Source organism: Stenella coeruleoalba (genome assembly GCF_951394435.1).
Source record: "Stenella coeruleoalba genome assembly, chromosome: 21".
In the NCBI taxonomy this organism is placed as follows: Eukaryota; Metazoa; Chordata; class Mammalia; order Artiodactyla; family Delphinidae; genus Stenella; species Stenella coeruleoalba.
Genome location: NC_137167.1, coordinates 13,345,630 through 13,365,676, shown reverse-complemented (window position 1 = coordinate 13,365,676; position 20,047 = coordinate 13,345,630). Strand labels below are relative to the sequence as shown.

Genomic DNA, 20,047 nt, shown 5'->3' with positions numbered 1-20,047 from the left:
GAGAGGATCCCACAGGCCGTGGAGCGGCTGGGCCCGTGAGCCATGGCCGCTGAGCCTGTGCGTCCGGAGCCTGTGCTCTGCGATGGGAGAGGCCACAACAGTGAGAGGCCCGCGCACCACAAAAAAAAAAAAAAAAAAAAATTGTGAATCACTATATTGTACATCTGTAACATATATTTTACAGCAACTATACTTCAGTAAAAGAAAATAAATAAATAAATAAAAAGAATTAGTAGTATATGTAGTGATAATAACAACACAAATCTGTTCTTGTCTTTCCTAGCAGAATAATGAAGTTTAATGAGTATAACTGGGAATTCCTGAATTTAGGTTTTTTGTGTGACCAGGAGCTAAGGCAAGACTACCACAGGAAATTACTGTTTAGGGAGAGAGAACTTCTGCATGAACCCCCTTTCCTTTGGGAAAAAAAAAGGTAAAAAAGTAACACCAATTTGTGTCAAGGCTGGTAGAAAGAAAGAATAAAACCCTTTGTTTGTTTTTATTTTTTCTGTCATTTTAATGTAAGACTGACACAGACTGCTACAACATCTGAGATTCCACAGAGAACTACATGCTTCTGTTATTAGAAAACCTTTGCTGAAGCACTTGAACTTTACTTCTTAAAAAAATGAATACGGAGGCTTCAAGCATTTTTGTCAGCACACTGCCATTCACAATAACCTTCTAGATACTTACTTTCTACCTTTTCCTAAAAAGGTAGTTCTCACTTACCAGAACCCCACACACCACTGACAGGTTCAAAGCTCCTGAGCTCAGAAGTGATCAAAACACACAAGGAAGTATAATTAGTAGTCCAAAGTTTGGTTTAAATGTTTGAAGAACAGCAAACACCCAATAACACATACCAAATAGATTATTATCGCTTCTATGATGTAATGAATCAACAACTAAAACCACCTAAGACTGAAAATTTCTGTACTCAGTGTCTATTGGTGTAAAGCCTCCATTCTTAATGCTTCTTATGGCATCACAGGTGTCAGAAATCACACAATACATTCTCAGCATTCTACAGTAGTCATCACTTTCAAAAACTATAATATACATCTGCATGTTACACAAACATGATTCTCTAGATAAGCATTTTGTCATGTCAACCCCTAGCCTCAAATAACAGAACACAAAAAGCTATACAGGACAAAACACCACAGAACTTTTGCATATTCCCTTTCCCCAGCTGTTAGCAAGGGGCACGTTTTATAAGAGAAAGTGATGAAAAATCAGAAGTTTTGCATCCAGTGTTTGATCCCAACTTTTTACTTTCTTATCGTCTTCTGGTACCACCATATCCTAGAATGAGAAGAGTAAATTTTATATTAGTTTTTTAAAATGCATTAGAATTGCTTATAAAATTACAACAGTAATACACGTTTATTGTTAGCAAATGATACGAGACACGAGGGAAGAAGGAGAGAATGAGCTTGTGGACCAGGGCTGCAGGACTCAGTTCATCAACTCCCCACAAGAGCCCTTCCAGCCATCCAATCAGCATCAAGTCTGCTAAACACACACACGCTTGCTGGCAATAACTTTTAGTCAGGAAACCAAAGATGTGTTCTGTGCTGGGGCCAGCGTGGTACAGGCAAGACACGAAGTCTGAGCCAAACAGCAGAGAGGCCAGTGGAGCCTAAGCCAGGCCCTGCTACCTCTCACGACTCCAGCGGTAAATAGAAGTAACATGGGGGAGGGTCACGGACTTTTGATGGTAAAGGTTACCTAGGCACCCCCAGCTCCCCCAAGATGCAAACATGCTAACGGACAGGTTACAAGACCACAGTGTTCCCATCTGGAAACTCAATTTTTCTCAGATCTTCCTGTAGGTTATTTGGTAATGTCTTATGATTTTCTTCACCTAAGTCCCATACATTTCTAGTTGATATATACAGTTTCTTACAATTCTTGTTTCCACTGAGAATGTGGTTCCTTTTGTCACATTATGTCCTACGTAGTTATATCTTTATATATCTTCTCAATTATTACCACCTCTTTTTCTCCCCCAAAGCAACCACTATCTTAACATGTAACACCACAGATTAGTTTTGCTTGTTTTTAAACATGTATATTTATAAAACATGAATGTTGCAATCATACTGTACATATTCTTGTGTGTCTGGCTTCTTTCTTTACATCTGATAAATTTATCCACATTATCGCATACAACTATTTACTTATTCTTACTGCTGCACAGTATTCCACTGTATGAATATTAACTCAATTTTATCTCTGCTTCTTTACAAAATTTCCTCTTAGTCACTTGCAATAAACATATTTTTGACAATGATTTAAATAATGGCTCAATACATTTTTATTGAGTTCTACCAAACTGAAAAGTTCAACCTTCTACCTAGAAAATTCCCATTTTAGAGCTTAAAGGACCCCTAGAGATTAACCAGAATTAAACATACACAGAAACCAACGTCCAGGAAGGTTTAAGTTAAAACCTTGGTTAGTGACAGACATGAATCTAAACCAAATTTCTGTTTGAGTTTTAAAGAACAGAAGTGGGAGGAAAGAATAGATCTGAATTATATTTTAATCTCAGTTAATTGTGCAACTAATATTTCTGGTGAGTATACCACATAAAACCATGACTGCTAAATGTATAGTTAATCATCTAAGTTCTAAATTGTTTCTGTACTTTACTGAATAGGAACTTCTTGATTTTTTGCTCTCACCTGACGCTGTTCTGGTTTTTGGCTCTGAGCTTGAACACGCTGAATAGCTTCCTGGGTCTCCACGAAGTGGTGAATAAGCACGCCTATTCCACGAGCTGGAGTATGAGGATGGGTAGTACCACGAGTCAGAAAAGGGTGTTGCTGCTCTATAAAGACAAAAGTGTGTCAGGCATTTTTCTTGTGACTATGATTTTTAAATACCCTCCTATTCCTAAACCATCAGAAAACAATTTTTATCAAGTGTTTTTTCCTCAGTGTTCTGGTATATTAGGATTAACATAAAATAAACACTGTTTTATATTTCTGCCATTCTTATGGTCATTGCTATGAGGAAAGAAAATGACAGGGAATAAAGGTTCTTTCTTTCTGAATTCGCATTCAAATACAATCTAAACTTAAACTACTATTTAAACTGAAGACATTCCAAAATCTGGTCACAAGCTCTTTCCACCCTTGCTTCTATCATTCTCCAACCAAACCAGAATGCCAACTGTGCCCCAGATGTTGTGTTCTTTCCTGCCTTCTCAGATGTCGAGTCAACAGTCTTGCTTCTAACTCAGATCTATAAGCATGACATGTGAAAGAAACAACACATATGATATTGATCAAAGCACAGATGGCATTCTTTCCCATCCCCAGAGAATCTGATTTAATAGGGTAATGTCACCATAATTTATTTTCCTTAACAAAACAAATCCAGTCAAATTGTAAGTAAAACAAAGAAGCCTCTAAAGAAAGGCTGAATTAAAGAGCAGGTGAGATAAATGCAAAGCTTACCTATTGCTGCCAAACAAATATCCTAATATTCCTCCAGTTCCCAAGCCAGTCCAGAACCCTGGTCCTGAATTTTCATGTCCTTGTTGTCCAGTGAAAGCACTGCCAAAACCAGAAGTTGCACCATGCGGTCCTAAAAATAAAAATGATTATGTATTCTCTCTTAAACCATAGTCTACAGAACTAAAGATAATATGACATTTCAATTGTTTCATCTGTATGCTTTAATAACAATACTCAGGGGACTTTCCTGGTGGCACAGTGGTTAAGAATCCGCCTGCCACTGCAGGGGACCAGGGTTCGAGCCCTGGTCCAGGAAGATCCCACGTGCCAAGGAGCAACTAAGCCTGTGCACCACAACTGCTGAGCCTATGCTCTAGAGCCCGCAAGCCACAACTACTGAGCCCATGAGCCACAACTACTGAGCCCGCGAGCCACAGCTACTGAGCCTGCATGCTGCAACTACTGAAGCCCACGTGTCTAGAGCCTGTGCTCCACAACAAGAGAAGCCACCACAATGAGAAGCCTGCGCACTGCAACGAAGAGTAGCCCCCGCTGCCTGCAACTAGAGAAAGCCTGTGCACTGCAACGAAGACCCAACGCAGCCAAAAATAAAAAAATAAATTTTTAAAAAGAATAAAAATAAAAAATAATAATACTTCAACTTATAAACAAGTGTATTCAAAAAGTGTATTTATAAAATACTGGTTTAGGGCTTCCCTGGTGGCGCAGTGGTTGAGAGTCCGCCTGCCGATGCAGGGGACACGGGTTCGTGCCCCGGTCCGGGAAGATCCCAAATACCACGGAGCGGCTAGGCCCGTGAGCCATGGCCGCTGAGCCTGCGCGACCGGAGCCTGTGCTCCGCAACAGGAGAGGCCACAACTGTGAGAGGCCCGCGTACCGCAAAAAATAAATAAATAAATAAATAAATAAAATAAAATAAAATACTGGTTTGTAACTAAGGAGCACCTGCCTTTCCCAAACACAAGGAAAAGGAGGGATATGTTTTTAAGGCAGGGGAGGGTGGTTTCTTCCCGTAAGGTCACATCTGCCCTGCTCCAGATCAGCTACTAGAAGACGACCCCACGTGTCAGAGCTACTTCCTTTCTACTGTGTGGACACGTCTAGAAGCTCCAGGTTGAGAGCTGTACCTGAGTGTCTAATGGAGGAATCCAAGTGGAGGATATTTGTTGGTTGGGAAGTCGGGTCTTACAAGGGACCAAAAAAAAAAAATATCTTCTGCTCAGAGAAAGTTTTTCTTAAATTGCTGTATCATATACATAAAGGGAACTGTGCTAATCCCACATGTACAGCATAATAAATCTGTATGTATGTACCCATGCATGTAATCACTACCCACATCAGTAAAACCTTTCTAGCACGCAGAGACTCCCTCACGACAACTCCCAATAGATACCCACCCATGTCAGAGAGAAGCCGACTCTGACTTTTCTCACCACACTTTGGTTTTACCCATTCTTGAACTTTTTATAAATAGAATCATACGGAGGTACTCTTCTGGTGTATCATTATGTCCATGAGAGTCGACCTCCACCACTGCATATATCAGTTTTGTTTTTGTTTTTTTCTAAATTTATGTATAGTAAGTAGTCCAATGTGTGAAAAAAAACACTCTGTCTCATTCTAATGTTTACAGACATTCTATATCCAGTTTTTGGCTGCTGTGAATACAGCTGCTGTGAACATTCTTGTGCAGATCTTTTTGCACACACATGCATGCATTTCTCTTAGGTATGCATCTAGGAATGAAATTGCTGGGTCATTGGATGGCGTGTGTCTAGTTTCAGTAGATACTGACAGTTTTCCAAAGTGTTTTATCCTTTTAACTCCTTCCAGCAAGTTCCAGTTAACTACATCCTTGCCATTACTTGGTACTCTGTCTTTTTAATGTTAGCCATTAAGATGATTAAATGGTGGTTAATTAAGAACTCAGATTTTAATCTGCATTTTCCTGAAGACTAATGATGCTGAACACCTTTTCAAACTTTTATTGGACATCTGGATATCTTCTTTTACTATAAAATGGCTGTTCAAATCCTCTGTCCATTTTTTTAATTAGGTTGTCTGTCTTTTCTCGGATTTGTGGGAGTTCTTTATGTACTGTAAATACACGTGCTTTGTTGAAAATATGTTTTACAAATACCTTCTCCCAGTCTGTGGCTCGCCTATTCACCCTCTTAATGTTGTCTTTGATGACTAGACATTCTTAATTTAAATAAAGTCTAATTTATCCCTCTTTTCTTTTTGGCTGGTATTTTTTGCATTCTAAGAAAGTTTTGCCTACCCTGACAAATACTTTCCTATGTTTTCTTCTGGAAATTTAATTGTTTTACTTTTATGTTGACCTCTGTAATACTCAGTGAATAAAATTTTATGTGTGTTGCGAGACAGAGTTCAAGGTAAATGCTTATTACCAAATCTGATCAAGTTTGATTGAGATGATTTGCAGTTTAATCATGCATCCTTAAAATAGTAATCACAATTAACCTTATAGAGAAACAGAACAGAAGAGGTAAAAGAAGTTGAAAGTAAAAAAATAAGACAAATCTGCTTTGGTTTCCCAATGCAACCATTTTCTATATCAGAAACCAGCACAGGATTCACTACCTGACTTCTATCCTACTTACTGCCATTGCCTAGGAAAACATACCTGTGAACTCAGACTTAAAGCCTGCAGGAGAGGGTCCTTCAGAATTGGTGAATCTCTGATAACGATGGGAATATGGAGGATACTCAGAATATGGTGGAGGAGAATCATGACCATTACTAAGGAAGAATTTATAAACTCCAAAGGCAATAGCAAGTAGCACCACGATGGTAAGCACTCCACTGATGCTACAAGATTCTCGGGAGTACAACTTATTATAATAATCAGAGAAAGAGTTAAAGCCATGGTTTTTTCCAGACTCTCTCGATTTCTTCAGGCCAAGTTCCGTGTAATCTAAGTGATACTCCAAGCCACAGGAACCTCTCAGTACATACTGGTCTTCAGAGGATTCATAGCCTTCACAGCTCACCACAGTTTTTCCAAATTTGTACGCGATATCTAAATCGGTCTTACATTCCCACTGTGAAGAAAAGTAGAAACAGGTTATTAGAAGCAAAAGATTTTTTTTTTCATTTAATATATATTATTTGGGCTAAATAGCTGTCATAAAACAGCAAAATGAAGCGAGGGAATGATAATTCAGGATGAGTATTTCTGTGCTGGGGGAGGGCAAACCAGGGGCTTCCAAGATACTGGTGATATTAACATTCTACTTAAGCTAGGTGGTGGGTACATGAGTGCTCATTTTATTACTATTCCTTATTCCTTACATATAGATGTAAAGAATTCTTTTGTACATATTAAGCATTCCCTGATTTATTAATTTTAAGCAAATTTTTTAAATGTCAACTTTTTAACCACTGTTGAAGATGCTTTCTTTAAAAATGCTTTCTTTAAAAATTTTCAACATTAAGGCTCAAATATCAGCATCATATATGAATATCTGGTAGCTGTTGATACAACCTTTTCAGAAAAACTTCCTACACAAATTCTATAAAAACCATGGTCTACCTTCCCCAAGGTCCAATCCATTAAGTAATTTTCTTAAGTTTTTTTAAAAAGACATTAAGAAAAACTGCAAAAAGAATCTATGCTAGCCTCAAAATTTTCCAGCATAAAAAAAAAAGCCCAGGTCTAGTTTGAATTCTATAACTATTTTGAGCTGAGTAGGTAATATGCTTCTCTATCAACATTAAAAAAGATATAAGCCAAAAGAGATCTGATTGGTTCTATTGCTTTTCTCTTTTTTGGACAAATTATCTTCCTCTTTCAAACTTCAGGTACACTATATCAGCTTTATTCAGATATAATTCACATACTAGACACTCACCCATTTCAATGGTTTTTAGTGTATTCACAGAGCTGTGCAACCATCATCACAATCAATTTTAGAATATTTTCATCGCCCCCAAAAGAAATCTCATCTCCTTTAGCAGTCACTTCCTGTTTCCCCCCAGGTCTCTTAGCTCTAAGCAACCACCAATCTGTCTGCAAGGATTCCCCTATTCTGGACATTTCATGTAAACGGAATCATACAATACGTGGTCCTACGTGACTGGCTTCTTTCACCTGGCAGAATGTTTTCAGGGTTCACACGTGTTGTAGCATAAATCAGCACTGCATTCCTTTTTATGGCTAAGTAACATTCCATCGTATGGCTATACCACATTTTGTTTCTTCATTCATCGACGATGGACGCTTGGGTTGTTTCTACTTTTTGCCTTTTATGAATAACGCTGCCACAACGTTTAGTATGTTTCTGTGTGGACACACATTTTCAAGTCTCTTGGGTACACACCTAGGAGTCGAATGACTAGGCATTCAGTAACTCTATGTTTAAACCTTTGAGAAACTGCGCGTTTTCCAAGGTGGCTGCGCCGTTTCACATCCCTAATGGCAGTGTATGAGGGTCTCTCCACATCCGCACCAACACCTGCTACTAGCCTTTCTGATCACAGGCATCCTGTTGTAGGAACTGGTGTCTTACTGTGGTTTTGATTTGTATTTCCCTGATGCTGCACACTTTTTCAGCTAATGATGCTGAACATTTTTTCACATGTTTATTGGCCATCTGCATATCTTCTTTGGAGAAATGTCTAGTCAGATGCCTTACCCACTGTTAAATTTGGTTATATGTCTTCTTACTGAGTTGTAATAGTTCTTCATATACTCTGGACACAAGTCCCCAATCAGATATATGACTGCAAAAGCTTTCTCCTATTGTGTGTGTCCTTTTCACTTTCCTGATGGTGTCTGTTGAAGCCTAAAAGTTTTTAATTTGGATAATATACAATTTTTCTATTTTGTTGTTCTACACTATTCCATTTTTTAAATAATTTTATTTGGAGGAAGATTTATAAGCTTGTTGATTTAGGTAAATAAACTCAATGTCTATCGGTATTTCATGTTAATTGTCATTTCCTTAATAGCATATACTAAAAGTGGCTTCTAATTATTATATTTATACTCTTGGAATTAGAAGAGGCTCTCTCCTGCTACTAAACATAAGTCAATGTATGACATCCTCTATACTTCTTTGCTCATGCCATTCACTCCCTTCTCTATCTCTTCAGCTCTAAAAATGTTATCCTTCCTTACTAACACAGTACATATAATACTTTCTTCTTCAAGTCTTTCCCAATCCCCCAGGCTGGACGTGACTTTACAATACTTTGTTGGCACCTAGATGTAGTGTGAGTGCTTGTCTTATCTATTCTCCTAGGAAGAGAGTTTCTTGAGGGTTGTGACTCCATCATTCATTTTTGTATAATACTGTTTAATGTATGTTTAATGAATGACTTTTTTCCATCAAGACTAAAAAGTAATATAAAAGTAAAAGTAATTTCAGCTTTAACCTGAAGATTCTATGATTTGGTTAGCAAGACTTGGAAAAAATGTTGTGAAATACATATCACCAAGCAAATATGAACTCTCTCCCTGAACTGCATACACTAGGCACAAAGGTTGTATCAAACAAGAGTATCACTCTGATGGAAGGGAAAACTGTCAAAGCAAGTTTCTGGCCGAATGACCAACCATCTTAAATCCTTTCTGAAAGCAGGCAGAATACGAAGTCGAAATCTATTCGTATTGATTTAAACTGAATTCACTTAAAATCTACTCCATTTCTAAAGGATAACAAATTTTGGAACTTCAAGGAGGTGGTCTATCCTAAGTACAAAATGCCAAAGACCTGAAGACAATAAAGTCCACTGAAATGCTTTCACTCGTAAGTAACCACCCTCAGCTCTAAAACAACTTTTTAAAATCAAGCATTTGAAGCACAATAGGGACACAGGAACCCCACCCCCACTTACAATCTACAATTCCTTATCATCTTAACTTTATTTTTTAAGGATAGGTTGGTATTCTTTGAGGAATGACAGAGAAATGACAATCAAAAGAAATCCTCTACCCCCCACCCCCAAGTATATGAAAAGTTTTGAAAATTTACTAATGTTTTATGAGAAAGTTTTGGTATAAAGATTACAATGAATATTTCCAGGCTTTAAAATCAGTTCATTTCTTTCAGAGGATGTTCCTTTCAGAGACCGAATGACTGATTTATATTTATATATTTTAGGTAACCGGAGATTTTCTATATGTACTTCCCCAAAATACTGAATAATGTCTTAATAAACACTTCACTGAAAAGGATTCCATTTAGACTTCCATCAACATAAAGAGTATTACCTGTACATCATAACCATCCCAGCCTTTGTTCTGACACTGTATGACTTTGGGGGTATAAGAATCACATCCAGCTGTGCCTCCAACACATTTCAACTGTGGGATCGGATCCAACCTACGGGAAGTAGTATAGCGGTCATAGTGGAGGGTAAGAGCTTTTATATCCCGCAACAATACTCTGTCTGAAACAGTAAGAACACAGATAAACAGATGGTAAATATCTTGTCATATAGAAAGATTCATTCTAGTAAAACTCCTGTCATCGAAAATACTTTCAAAAGTAAGGCTCTTTCTTGCCTTTTGAGGATGACTAAGGAAGAGAAGATGGAACAGTTTCCCAAATCCCAAAGCCATCGCAACAAGCTTCACGCCTTTTGCACAAAAGTCAGAAAGTCATTCCTTTAAGGTCTCCCTTCATTTCAGGATTGATGTCCCCTAAACTGCTTCTATATCGTGAGTTCCACATAATTTTTGCAAAATCAGAACCAAAAGTTCATTAACCTGAAACGTTGTACTACTGTATGACAATTGACAATAATATCAATGGTTAATTAAAATAGCAAAACATACACATGAATGTTCCTGAAGCACACTTAATGACTTAAACGTCTGTCAACAGATGAACGGTTTAATAAAATTTTGGCCTATTCACAAAGTGGAATATTCTACAGCAGTTAAAATGAGTGAACTAGAATTCATGTATCAGAATAGAAATAGTAAAAACATTTTAAGCAAAATGCAAGTTGTAGAATGTTTAGTAGGATGGCTTTACATAAACCGCGAAAACTGGCAAAACAGTACTACATATTGTTAAGGTCTATACGTGTACATACCAGTAGTATGAAAACATGCATTGGAATAACTAAGCATCAAATTCAGAGCACCACTGAGGACAGAGGGAGAGCAGAGACTTTCGCTCTCTATCCCTAATGTTTTATTACTTTGCAGGGGGGAGGTTTGCTTGCAAATATAGTACAATGTAAAGATTCAATAAAACTGGGTGATGAGTACGTGGGTTTTCATTGTGTACTTCTGTGGGTTTAAATATTTTAAATATTTCACAATTTTAAAAATTAAAAAGTTAAACTATTTCACAAATTAAAAATCATATTGACAAAGCAGTTTAAAAAGAAGTCAAAACAAGGAAATTATGGCCGGCACTGATGTATCAATACATAAGTGAATTTTGAAGTGTTATTGGAAAATGAATAGTCTTCCTACTTATCATCCTCAGATTATGATGGAAGATACTGCGGATTGGTTCACTCAGCACCCATTTTGCCCTCAAACTGGTATGACTTCTTGCAAAGCTAAAAGACTCCTAAAACCTCTTGCAGCTACAAATCCCAAAAGTGATTTCGGTTCTGTCAACCAGAGGGACTTAAACGAGATCCGGAGATCAGAGCTTAAACTCAGACTGTGCCCAGGCTAGCAGGCAGTCATGGGGGCTCAGGGTTTTCCTGACACTGTCCAGTGCTCCGTAATTAGCGTCGTGGATGCAAAAAGGCTTGATGTGAGCCATCCAGTGTTCACTGCTGCAGATGTAGCAGACATCACTTACCACCATTTTGTTAGCACCCAATTCCCTATTAAATTAGCAAAATTTGCTGCCTCTCAAATTCCACTGAAAGTACAATAAATGAATTGTTTTGCCGATGTGAACAAACAAGGTCAGGCAAAACAGAAAAGGAGATGGTAACAGAATTTTGGAAGGTGAAAGCAGATGGACCAATAGTTAGGTGACTAGAGTCCTACATATAAGTGAAGTGCCAGACCAGCAAGTGGGAAAACTGAGAACCAACCTGACACACATAATGGAATCCCTAAAAGCAACAGGAAACGGCAGCTCTTGAACTGGAGCTGACTAAAGTAAGCACTACAAGGTGAAAGCTGCTTGAGAAGAAGCTACATCCCTAGATGGTCTCCCAAGCTCTTTTCATTCATATACATATATATACACACATACATACACACACATATATACATACACACATACATACATATACATATTTCACAATTTTTTTAAATCTAAAAGTAACACTTTTTCCTTTTAAAAAGAGAAATCCATTCCTCCTCCAATTTCACATTTCTGTGATAACCAAAACTAGCAGCCTGGTCAGCACCTTCTTCTTGCTCACACAAACAGATACATATACAGGGGTTGTTTTGATTTTTGTTAGTTTATTTTTATAAAATTGAATCATACAGTACACATTACTCTTCAAATGCTTTTGCACTTAATCAGACATCAAGGATATTCCCTCACGTCAGCAAATACAGATCTTATTTATATTTATTTACCAAAAAAAGAGTTTAATAAATTTGACTAAGCTGAGACTTATTGGTCACCCTTCTCTCACCAAAATACAATAAAACTAGAAATATAATAATATAAAGTAATATAATAACATATAAAATGGTAAAAAGACAGCTGAAAACCAGTAACAACAAAGAAAGGAAAATTGGGTTACAGCAATCAAAACATATCTGTAATTAAATCTATAATAATGTAAACAGTAACACAGGATTAGGAAAACTGATCATGTGCACAATGTATAAAACTTAATCCCTGATGGTTAAACACTTACCACAAAATGAACAACAAATTAAAAGTACTAGAAGAAAACACAAAAAGAAAGAATATGTTTATGATCCTGGGATGGGAAAGATCTTAAGACACCAAAAGCAAGACTGACCAGCAAGATAGTGACTATACTTGGCAAATCATGTTCAATCTATGAAAACCCAAGAATCCATAATAATACTTAAAGGGAAAACCAAAAACTCACTTGTCTATACTTAAAGTGGCTACCAATTACCTCACTTTGAAAACTAGCGATTAAAGATTTTAAATTAAATGTTTATCCGGACTTTCCAGCCAGAACCATAATCTGAAATAGCCTCAGTTGATAAGGAAAATCTCAACTTTACTAAAGAATATCAATCAATAAATGCAGAAGAAGTGATAGAATTAGAAAAATCACCATCTTACAACCCCTAAATAAACAGATTCAGAAAAGGATTAATTAGTTTTAAAATCATTAAGTGAATGGATATTGGTATACTGCCAAGTAACATTACACGGAGTGCTCTCTAGTCACAAAAGGGGAAAAATGTAACTTCACGGGGGAGAAATAAGCCACTGTAATCCACTAGTCAAACTTAGCACTGCTAACGGTATAAAGATCGATATTACACCATCTCCTATGATGTAATCCTCAGAAGTATTTAATATGAATCTAATCAATCCTTTGGACCTAGCATTCAGCTTACTAGAAATACAAGGAAGAAAAAAAAATGCTAAAACAATGTCATGAGAAAACAGAATCCAGAACGTAGGATATTCTAAAGGATAACTGGCCCAATCCCTTCAGCAAAGCAGGAGCATGAAAAAAGAGACCATTCTACATTTTCAAAAGACTTAAGGGATAATTCAGTCAGATGCAATGACTGGTCCCGGACTGGGCCCTGGTTTGAACAAGCTAGTTTAGACATTTTAGGGACAACTGTGATATCTGGCTATGGAATGAGTAATTAGTTGATATTAAGAAATTAGGGTCAATTTTGTTAGATGTAATGTTATTTTTACTAGGTGGGGAAAAGTTCATTAAAAAAAAGGCTTATACTGAAGGATTTAGTTATGGCCTATCATGATGCCTGTAACTTACATTAAAATATATCAACATTTAAGGGCTTCCCTGGGGGCGCAGTGGTTGAGAGTCCGCCTGCCGATGCAGGGGACACGGGTTCGTGCCCCGGGAGGATCCCACATGCCGCGGAGCGGCTGAGCCCATGAGCCATGGCCACTGAGCCTGCGCGTCCGGAGCCTGTGCTCCACAATGGGAGAGGCCACAACAGTGAGAGCCCCGCATACCGAAAAAAAAAAAAGAATACATTGCTTAAATAAGCAAAAAGGATATATTGTACAGCACAAGGAAATAGAGCCATTGTTTTGTAATAACTTTAAATGGAGTATAATCTATAAAAATATTAAACTAATATGTTGTAAACATGACACTAATATAAGTCAATAATATGTCAATTTTAAAAAAATGGGGCTTCCCTGGTGGCGCAGTGGTTGGGAGTCCACCTGCCAATGCAGGGGGCGCGGGTTTGTGCCTCGGTCTGGGAGGATCCCGCGTGCCACGGAGCAGCTGGGCCCGTGGGCCATGGCCACTGGGCCTGCGCGTCCGGGGCCTGTGCTCCGCGGCGGGGGAGGCCACAGCAGTGAGAGGCCCATGTAACGCAAAAAAAAAAAAAAAAAAAAAAAGCATTGTTTTACCAAATAATAAAGCTTACTATAAAATTAAAATAATCAAAATAGTATGGGATAGTAACAGAAACAGACAAGTGAACTGTGAAACAAAAGAAAGTCTAGAAATAAATCCAGATATATGTGGAAATTCAATACAAGATAAAGTGGGTATTTTGTGTTCTAGGTGTATTTTTTTAATCAAGCATCACCATATTTTATTTATAAAACAAAGCACAATGGCATCCTTTACCGTTGACAAAACTCAATATTCTGCACAACTCTTTCTGCCCTGCTTAGCCTGTGTGAGGAAAGACAAATGATGCATCTCAAACCCACAAGTAATTTAAGAAGTAGAGTAAATTGGGTCTGAGTTACAATGAGTTGCAGTAGCCTCAAGTGGGATCTCGGTAATACTGTACAGAATAGTGATTCTGAGACTACTCCTTAAATGAAAGGAAACTCTTCTCCAACCAGCAAAAGCAGGCTTTTCAATTTAGTGGAAAAAGGATGTCTTCTTTAATAAATGGTTTTGTCATAACTGACTACACAGCTAGAATAAAATCCACCTAAAGCTATATAAAAATTTAATTCCACATGATCCAAATATCTAAATTTCCAAGAACTATACTAAAATAAAATATGCTATATTAAACTCAAACTACCTCCTAATAAATAAAAAATTATAACAATGAAAATGTTCAATGGTTTAAAAAATCAGAATATTATTAAACTAAATAATGGGAATAATAACAACTTGAATTTGTTGTAGCAGGGCTGAGATAATGCAAAGAACACTGAACTAAATTCCCACCACCAACTTGCTATATGACTTTGACCAAGTCAATTTATCTGTATAGAAATGACCTGTAAAGTTAAAACGATATCAACCTTAAAATTGACTGTGAAGTTTAGATATGATTTACTAAAATTATCTGGCAGAGTACTCGACACATAATAGGTGATCAAGTATGATAAATATTATTGAGAATGTTTAAGGAGCCATATACCTATGTGTTATCATTACCATGACTCTATAGCATCTTTCCTCCCTAGAGATCCTAAAGGTTACTATGTTTTGTAACCAGAATACATATGTTGAAGCCTTAATCCCCAATGTGGTGGCATTTGGAGGCAGGGCCTTCAGGAGGTGATTAGTTTTAGATGAGCTCATGAGGATGGAGCGCCAGTGATGGGATTAGTGCCTGTGTAGGAAGAGGAAGAGACCAGGGCCCCCATCCACCCACTCACTCCCACCTACCCCCACCCCGCCCCACCCCAACTCTTGTTATGTGAGAACATAACAAGAAGACAGTCATCTGCAGAGCAGGAAGAGGGCCCTCTCCAGACACCAAACATGCTCGCACCTTGATCTCAGACTTCCCAGCCTCAGAATGCAAGGAATAAATGCTGCTTACCACCCAGTCTGTGGTATTTTGTGATAGCAGCTCGAACTAAGACAAGGTCTAAGAACAAAATGCTCACAACCTTACTCCACTAGTACATCAGTCAAGGGTGACACAGTTCCCTGAAGTCCAGACTCACAAATCAAAATCCGCTTGCAGATCTCAAACTTAAGATGAACAAAACCAAACTCCCCCAAGCCTGATTCTCCCACAATCCCACATCTCAGGAAAGGGTAATTCCATCCTTCTAGTCACTCAAGATCCAAAACCTTGGAGTTATCTTTGTCTTCTCTCCTCCTCTAACCCCTATATCTAATCCCTCAGAGTATCATGTCATCTCCACCTTCAGAACAGCTGAGAAGCCCACCACTCTCACCAACTGCACTGCTTCCCCCCCCCCCACCGCCGCCAACCATCACCACTCTCGGGACTTACTGTACAAGCAGTCCCTTCACTGGCCTCCCAGCTTCCCCCCACCCACTCTCGCTCCCACAGTCTGTTTTCCACAGAGCAGACAGAATGTGCCTTTAAAATACAGATCATATTAGGGCTTCCCTGGTGGTGCAGTGGTTGAGAGTCCACCTGCCGATGCAGGGGACACGGGTTCGTGCCCCAGTCTGGGAAGATCCCACATGATGCGGAGCGGCTAAGCCCGTGAGCCATGGCCGCTTAGCCTGCGCGTCCGGAGCCTGTGCTCCGCCACCGGAGAGGCCACAACAGTGAGGGGCCCATGTACCGCAAAAAAAAAAGAAAAAAAAAACATCATATTAAAAATATATAGAACAGAATAGAATGGGATAGAATACAGGTCATAGCAGACCCATCCCTTCAGGGTTCTCATCAAATGTCACCTTAACAGTGACTTCTTCCCTGACTAACGTATATTTTGAAAATCCCTGCTTCTGCCTGCACACCCCGTCCTCCTTACCCTGTTTTTATCAATGTCCAAACCACTATTCACAATATGACACGCTATTTACCTGATTTGTTCATTTTCTATTTCTCCTCAATAGGTGTAAACTCCAGGGCAAAACGCTGTTTTGTTCACTGCAATATTCCCAACACCCAGAAGAGTGACAAATACAAAGTAGCTCAATAAAGAATTGTGAAAATTTTTAGGTAATTTCTTTAGAACTGGTACAATTTTTTTTTTCTGGACAAATTTTTGCTTTATGTTAGCTAAAGACAAAGTGAGTACAACCAAAGTCAAACAAAAGACAAACGAGGGACTGACTACTGCTTGATAAAACTACTTGAAAAAACTAACTCAATAAAATGCCTTCATAAAATAGTTCCTCAAAAGAAATTTAAGTCCAAGTAGTTTGATTGTGTTTACTCTGCAAAATATTTTTGTGCCTTTTGTTCCAGAACAATAGTTTTATAGAGTAGGTAGACAAAGAGCTACCAGGAAAAGGTTCATCATTAGTTTAAATTTGGCTCCGTTTTTTTATTCCCCTGACTCTTCATCTGTAAACCATTTTTTTTTAAAACCTCCTCTTTTTATTCAAGAATTGATTGAGGGTTCAACTAATGTTTTAATCCAGTTTTTAAATTGTAATTCTGATCAAAATCTTCTGTCTATATAAAACTTTCTAGAAATACATAAGGAAAATGTACAGACATTTAAATCCAACTTGGCTTTTTATTAATTAGTAATAAAACATCCACATCAAAGGAGTACTCAAAATCAAGTACTTACAAATAGCACCTTCTCTCTCATTTTAGCATTTAAGAATAAAAAATAAGAAGCTACAGAAATAAATCTGTTGCTTAAGTTCAAAAGCACAGGCATTTCCTATCACCAAATCACGACTGCAATATGGGTACACTTTCCATGCTTTTAACATCTTTACTCCCCAAAACAAAAATGATGTTTTCATTGTTTGAAAGTCATTTTTTACATCACTCCAACTTAACAGCATGCATCATTTATTAAATGGAAAGCTGTATGTATGTATGTATACATATATATACACACACATATGTATTAATTACATGGAATATTCTCGATCCCATAAAAATTCGTTAGACAAGTCTAATAACATAGTGATATGAAAGAACTATTTTTCCTAGAAATCACTTATCGTGTACCATCACACACAAAAAATTTTTTTTAATTCAACAGGAAAAGCTGGTGTAACGCAATGAACGTCACTGTAATGGTCAGAATAAGCAGCGTGAGTTGTGATCACATAAATAGTACAGTCCATGATTCTGCTAACCTACCTCCAAGGTTTGCAGCCCTGTCCACGAAGTGTGACTCAAGGACTGCCGGTGCCATGGCAACTGCCAGGTACAGCAACAGGCAGCCATGACAAGAGTCAGCGACGATGACATCAGACAGTCTTGACAACAAAGCAAAATGCGCAGGTGAGGGTCGAGCTTTCCAGCCAGACCCAGGGGATGAGGGCTGTAGCCCGAGAAAGAAGAAGGTGGGCAAATTCTGGGAGTCCAAGCAAGGGAGAAGGGAACATTAACAACACTGGAATAGTCCCGCCCCGCCCACTCCCCAACAGTCCACACTCGTCCAGGAGGACGTCTGGGAAGAGCAAAGAGGCCAGGCAGGGCACAGATGAACAGCGAGGAGGATGGAAATGAGGAATTAGGGTAGAAGGGCTCAAGGGGCGGCGAACAGAAATGGTGGAGCCTCTTAGCGCTGCTTGAAGGCAGCAGGAAGGGAGGAGTGAAGGCAGCACTCACCAGGGTCGTTCCAGCCCCGGGCAGAGCCCGCGATCAACAGAAGCAAAAGGAGGCTGAACAGAGCGCAGCGTCCAGCCGCTTCCGGCCCGCCGGCCGAAACCATGGCGCTCGGTGAAGATGGCGCGCGGCTGCCGGGAGCTCGCAGGTCGGAACCCTGGCTGCGGAAGGCCGCGCACCGTTAAGCACCGACGCCGGCAGCTTCCGCCGCGGAAAAAGGAAGGTCTACCGCAGGACCCCTGCTGCAGGGAAGGTCCGTGCGCCAGTCTGACGTCACTACAGCGGCGGCCCGTGGGGGAACTGGAGTGGTCGCTGCTGTCCCCGCCTCTGGAGCCCAGCGCGGCTGCGGGCGGAGTCGAGGGCGGGGTGCCGCCGTTGAGGGCGGGCCAAGGGCGGGACGCAGAGGCTGTGGGCGGGGCCTAGGGCCACCCTCCCAAAGATTCAGCGCGAAGACTGAAACCATCACAACGCAAAATCTAAGTGTAGTCACGTTATTTACAAAACCTTAATAACCTTCCCGAGGGACGCTACTGTGCCTTACTCAACTTCACGTCTTCAGCAACTAGCATAGCGTCTGGCGCATGATTTGTGTTCCATTAGTTTGCTAAATACAGAGTGGATTTGAGAGAGGCAGCACGGAAATATATTGTCTGGTTTCAGAAGCTCAGAACATTCACATATTTCCTTCCACGTGGAGACCGTGGGAATTTACAAGATATCCGGAGGAGAAACTACCACCTAAATAAAGAACCAGCCAGGGAAAACAGTTAAGAGTGCATAGGCATTATCTTTGAGGTCTGACAGTCCTGGATTTCTCTCCTTCATTCATTCATTCAACAAATATAGGTTGAACGCCTAGTATGTGTCTGGCGCTGTTTTCAGCTTGGAGTATGCAGACAAGGTCCCTGTACTCATGGAGCTTACACTGATGAGAACTAAGATAAACAAAATTAAATAATAAATTAATAAACAAAGATAATAGTGATAAGTGCATTGCTGAAAATAAAACAGGGTGATACAGTAGAGACTAGGAGCCAACTTCAGGGAAAGCCTTGCTGAGGAAGTGATTTTGAAGCTTTGAGAACTGAATGATGAGAAAATACAAAGATCGGGGGAGAGCCTTCACCGCCTGGGGAACAGTGGATGCAAAAGCCCTAAGTTTCTGTTTTGAGGAACATCATTCACTAATTTGATTAACACCTTTATCTATTTAGCACCTAACAGTACCTGCCAGGCACTGTTCTAGGCACTGGGGATACAGCAATGAATAAAACAAAACTTAGGGGTTGGGAGAGGCAAACAAAGCCAGGGCAACTGAAGCAAAGTAAGTTTGGGGAAGAGTGGAACAAGAGGAGGCATAACAGTGGTGGCTTGGAGTGGGACCAAGTGGAACTGGAATAAAGATAATAGAGAATTCTGGTCTCCACATATTAGGTTTGAGGTGACTTTTAGGAATCCAGGTAGACATGTCAAATAGACACTTGGATATACAAGTCTGAATTTCAAAGCCAAGGTAAACTTGGTAGTTATGCTATCAAAAAGAAGACAGTATTTAATGCCACAGGAAGAGATACAATTCATAGGGAGAGAATTTAGATATAGCAAAGACGGAGGCCCAGGACCAAGTTAAGAGAACACTAACATTTGAACCTTGAGCAGAAGTTCCTAGAAAGAGTCTGGAAAGAAATCTCTGATGAGGTATAAGAAACAAACAGGAGAACAGTGGTATGGTAGTTGAGAGAAAGAATGGTCACCAGTGTCCATTGTTGTTGAAAGTTTGGATCAAAAAGTGACCTTTGGGGGGCTTCCCTGGTGGCGCAGTGGTTGAGAGTCCGCCTGCCGATGTACGGGACGCGGGTTCGTGCCCCGGTCCGGGAGGATCCCACATGCCGCAGAGCGGCTGGGCCCGTGTGCCATGGCTGCTGAGCCTGAAAGTGACCTTTGGATTTTGAAAGGTAGAGTTCAC

General features: G+C 39.4%; 1 protein-coding gene across 1 annotated transcript; it reads right to left on the bottom strand.

The window, feature by feature from the left end:
* Positions 1-488: 488 nt before the first annotated feature.
* On the bottom strand, positions 489-18,331 carry SARAF (store-operated calcium entry associated regulatory factor). The gene is made up of 6 exons (XM_079909025.1): positions 18,085-18,331; positions 9,730-9,908; positions 6,139-6,556; positions 3,471-3,600; positions 2,694-2,839; positions 489-1,308 (listed from the first exon to the last, which is right to left on the bottom strand). Exons 1-6 carry the CDS (start codon positions 18,185-18,187, stop codon positions 1,283-1,285), a joined length of 1,002 nt encoding a protein of 333 aa, XP_079765151.1. The 5' UTR covers positions 18,188-18,331; the 3' UTR covers positions 489-1,282.
* Positions 18,332-20,047: the final 1,716 nt, after the last annotated feature.

Excerpts from the sequence above, each read along its gene's own strand:
- SARAF (XM_079909025.1), bottom strand. The coding sequence starts at position 18,187 with ATGGTTTCGGCCGGCGGGCCGGAAGCGGCTGGACGCTGCGCTCTGTTC. Across the intron at positions 9,909-18,084 it reads CCGGGGCTGGAACGACCCTG|ACAGAGTATTGTTGCGGGAT; the intron begins GTGAGTGCTGCC and ends TTACTGTTTCAG. Across the intron at positions 2,840-3,470 it reads TATTTGTTTGGCAGCAATAG|AGCAGCAACACCCTTTTCTG; the intron begins GTAAGCTTTGCA and ends TTGTCTTTATAG.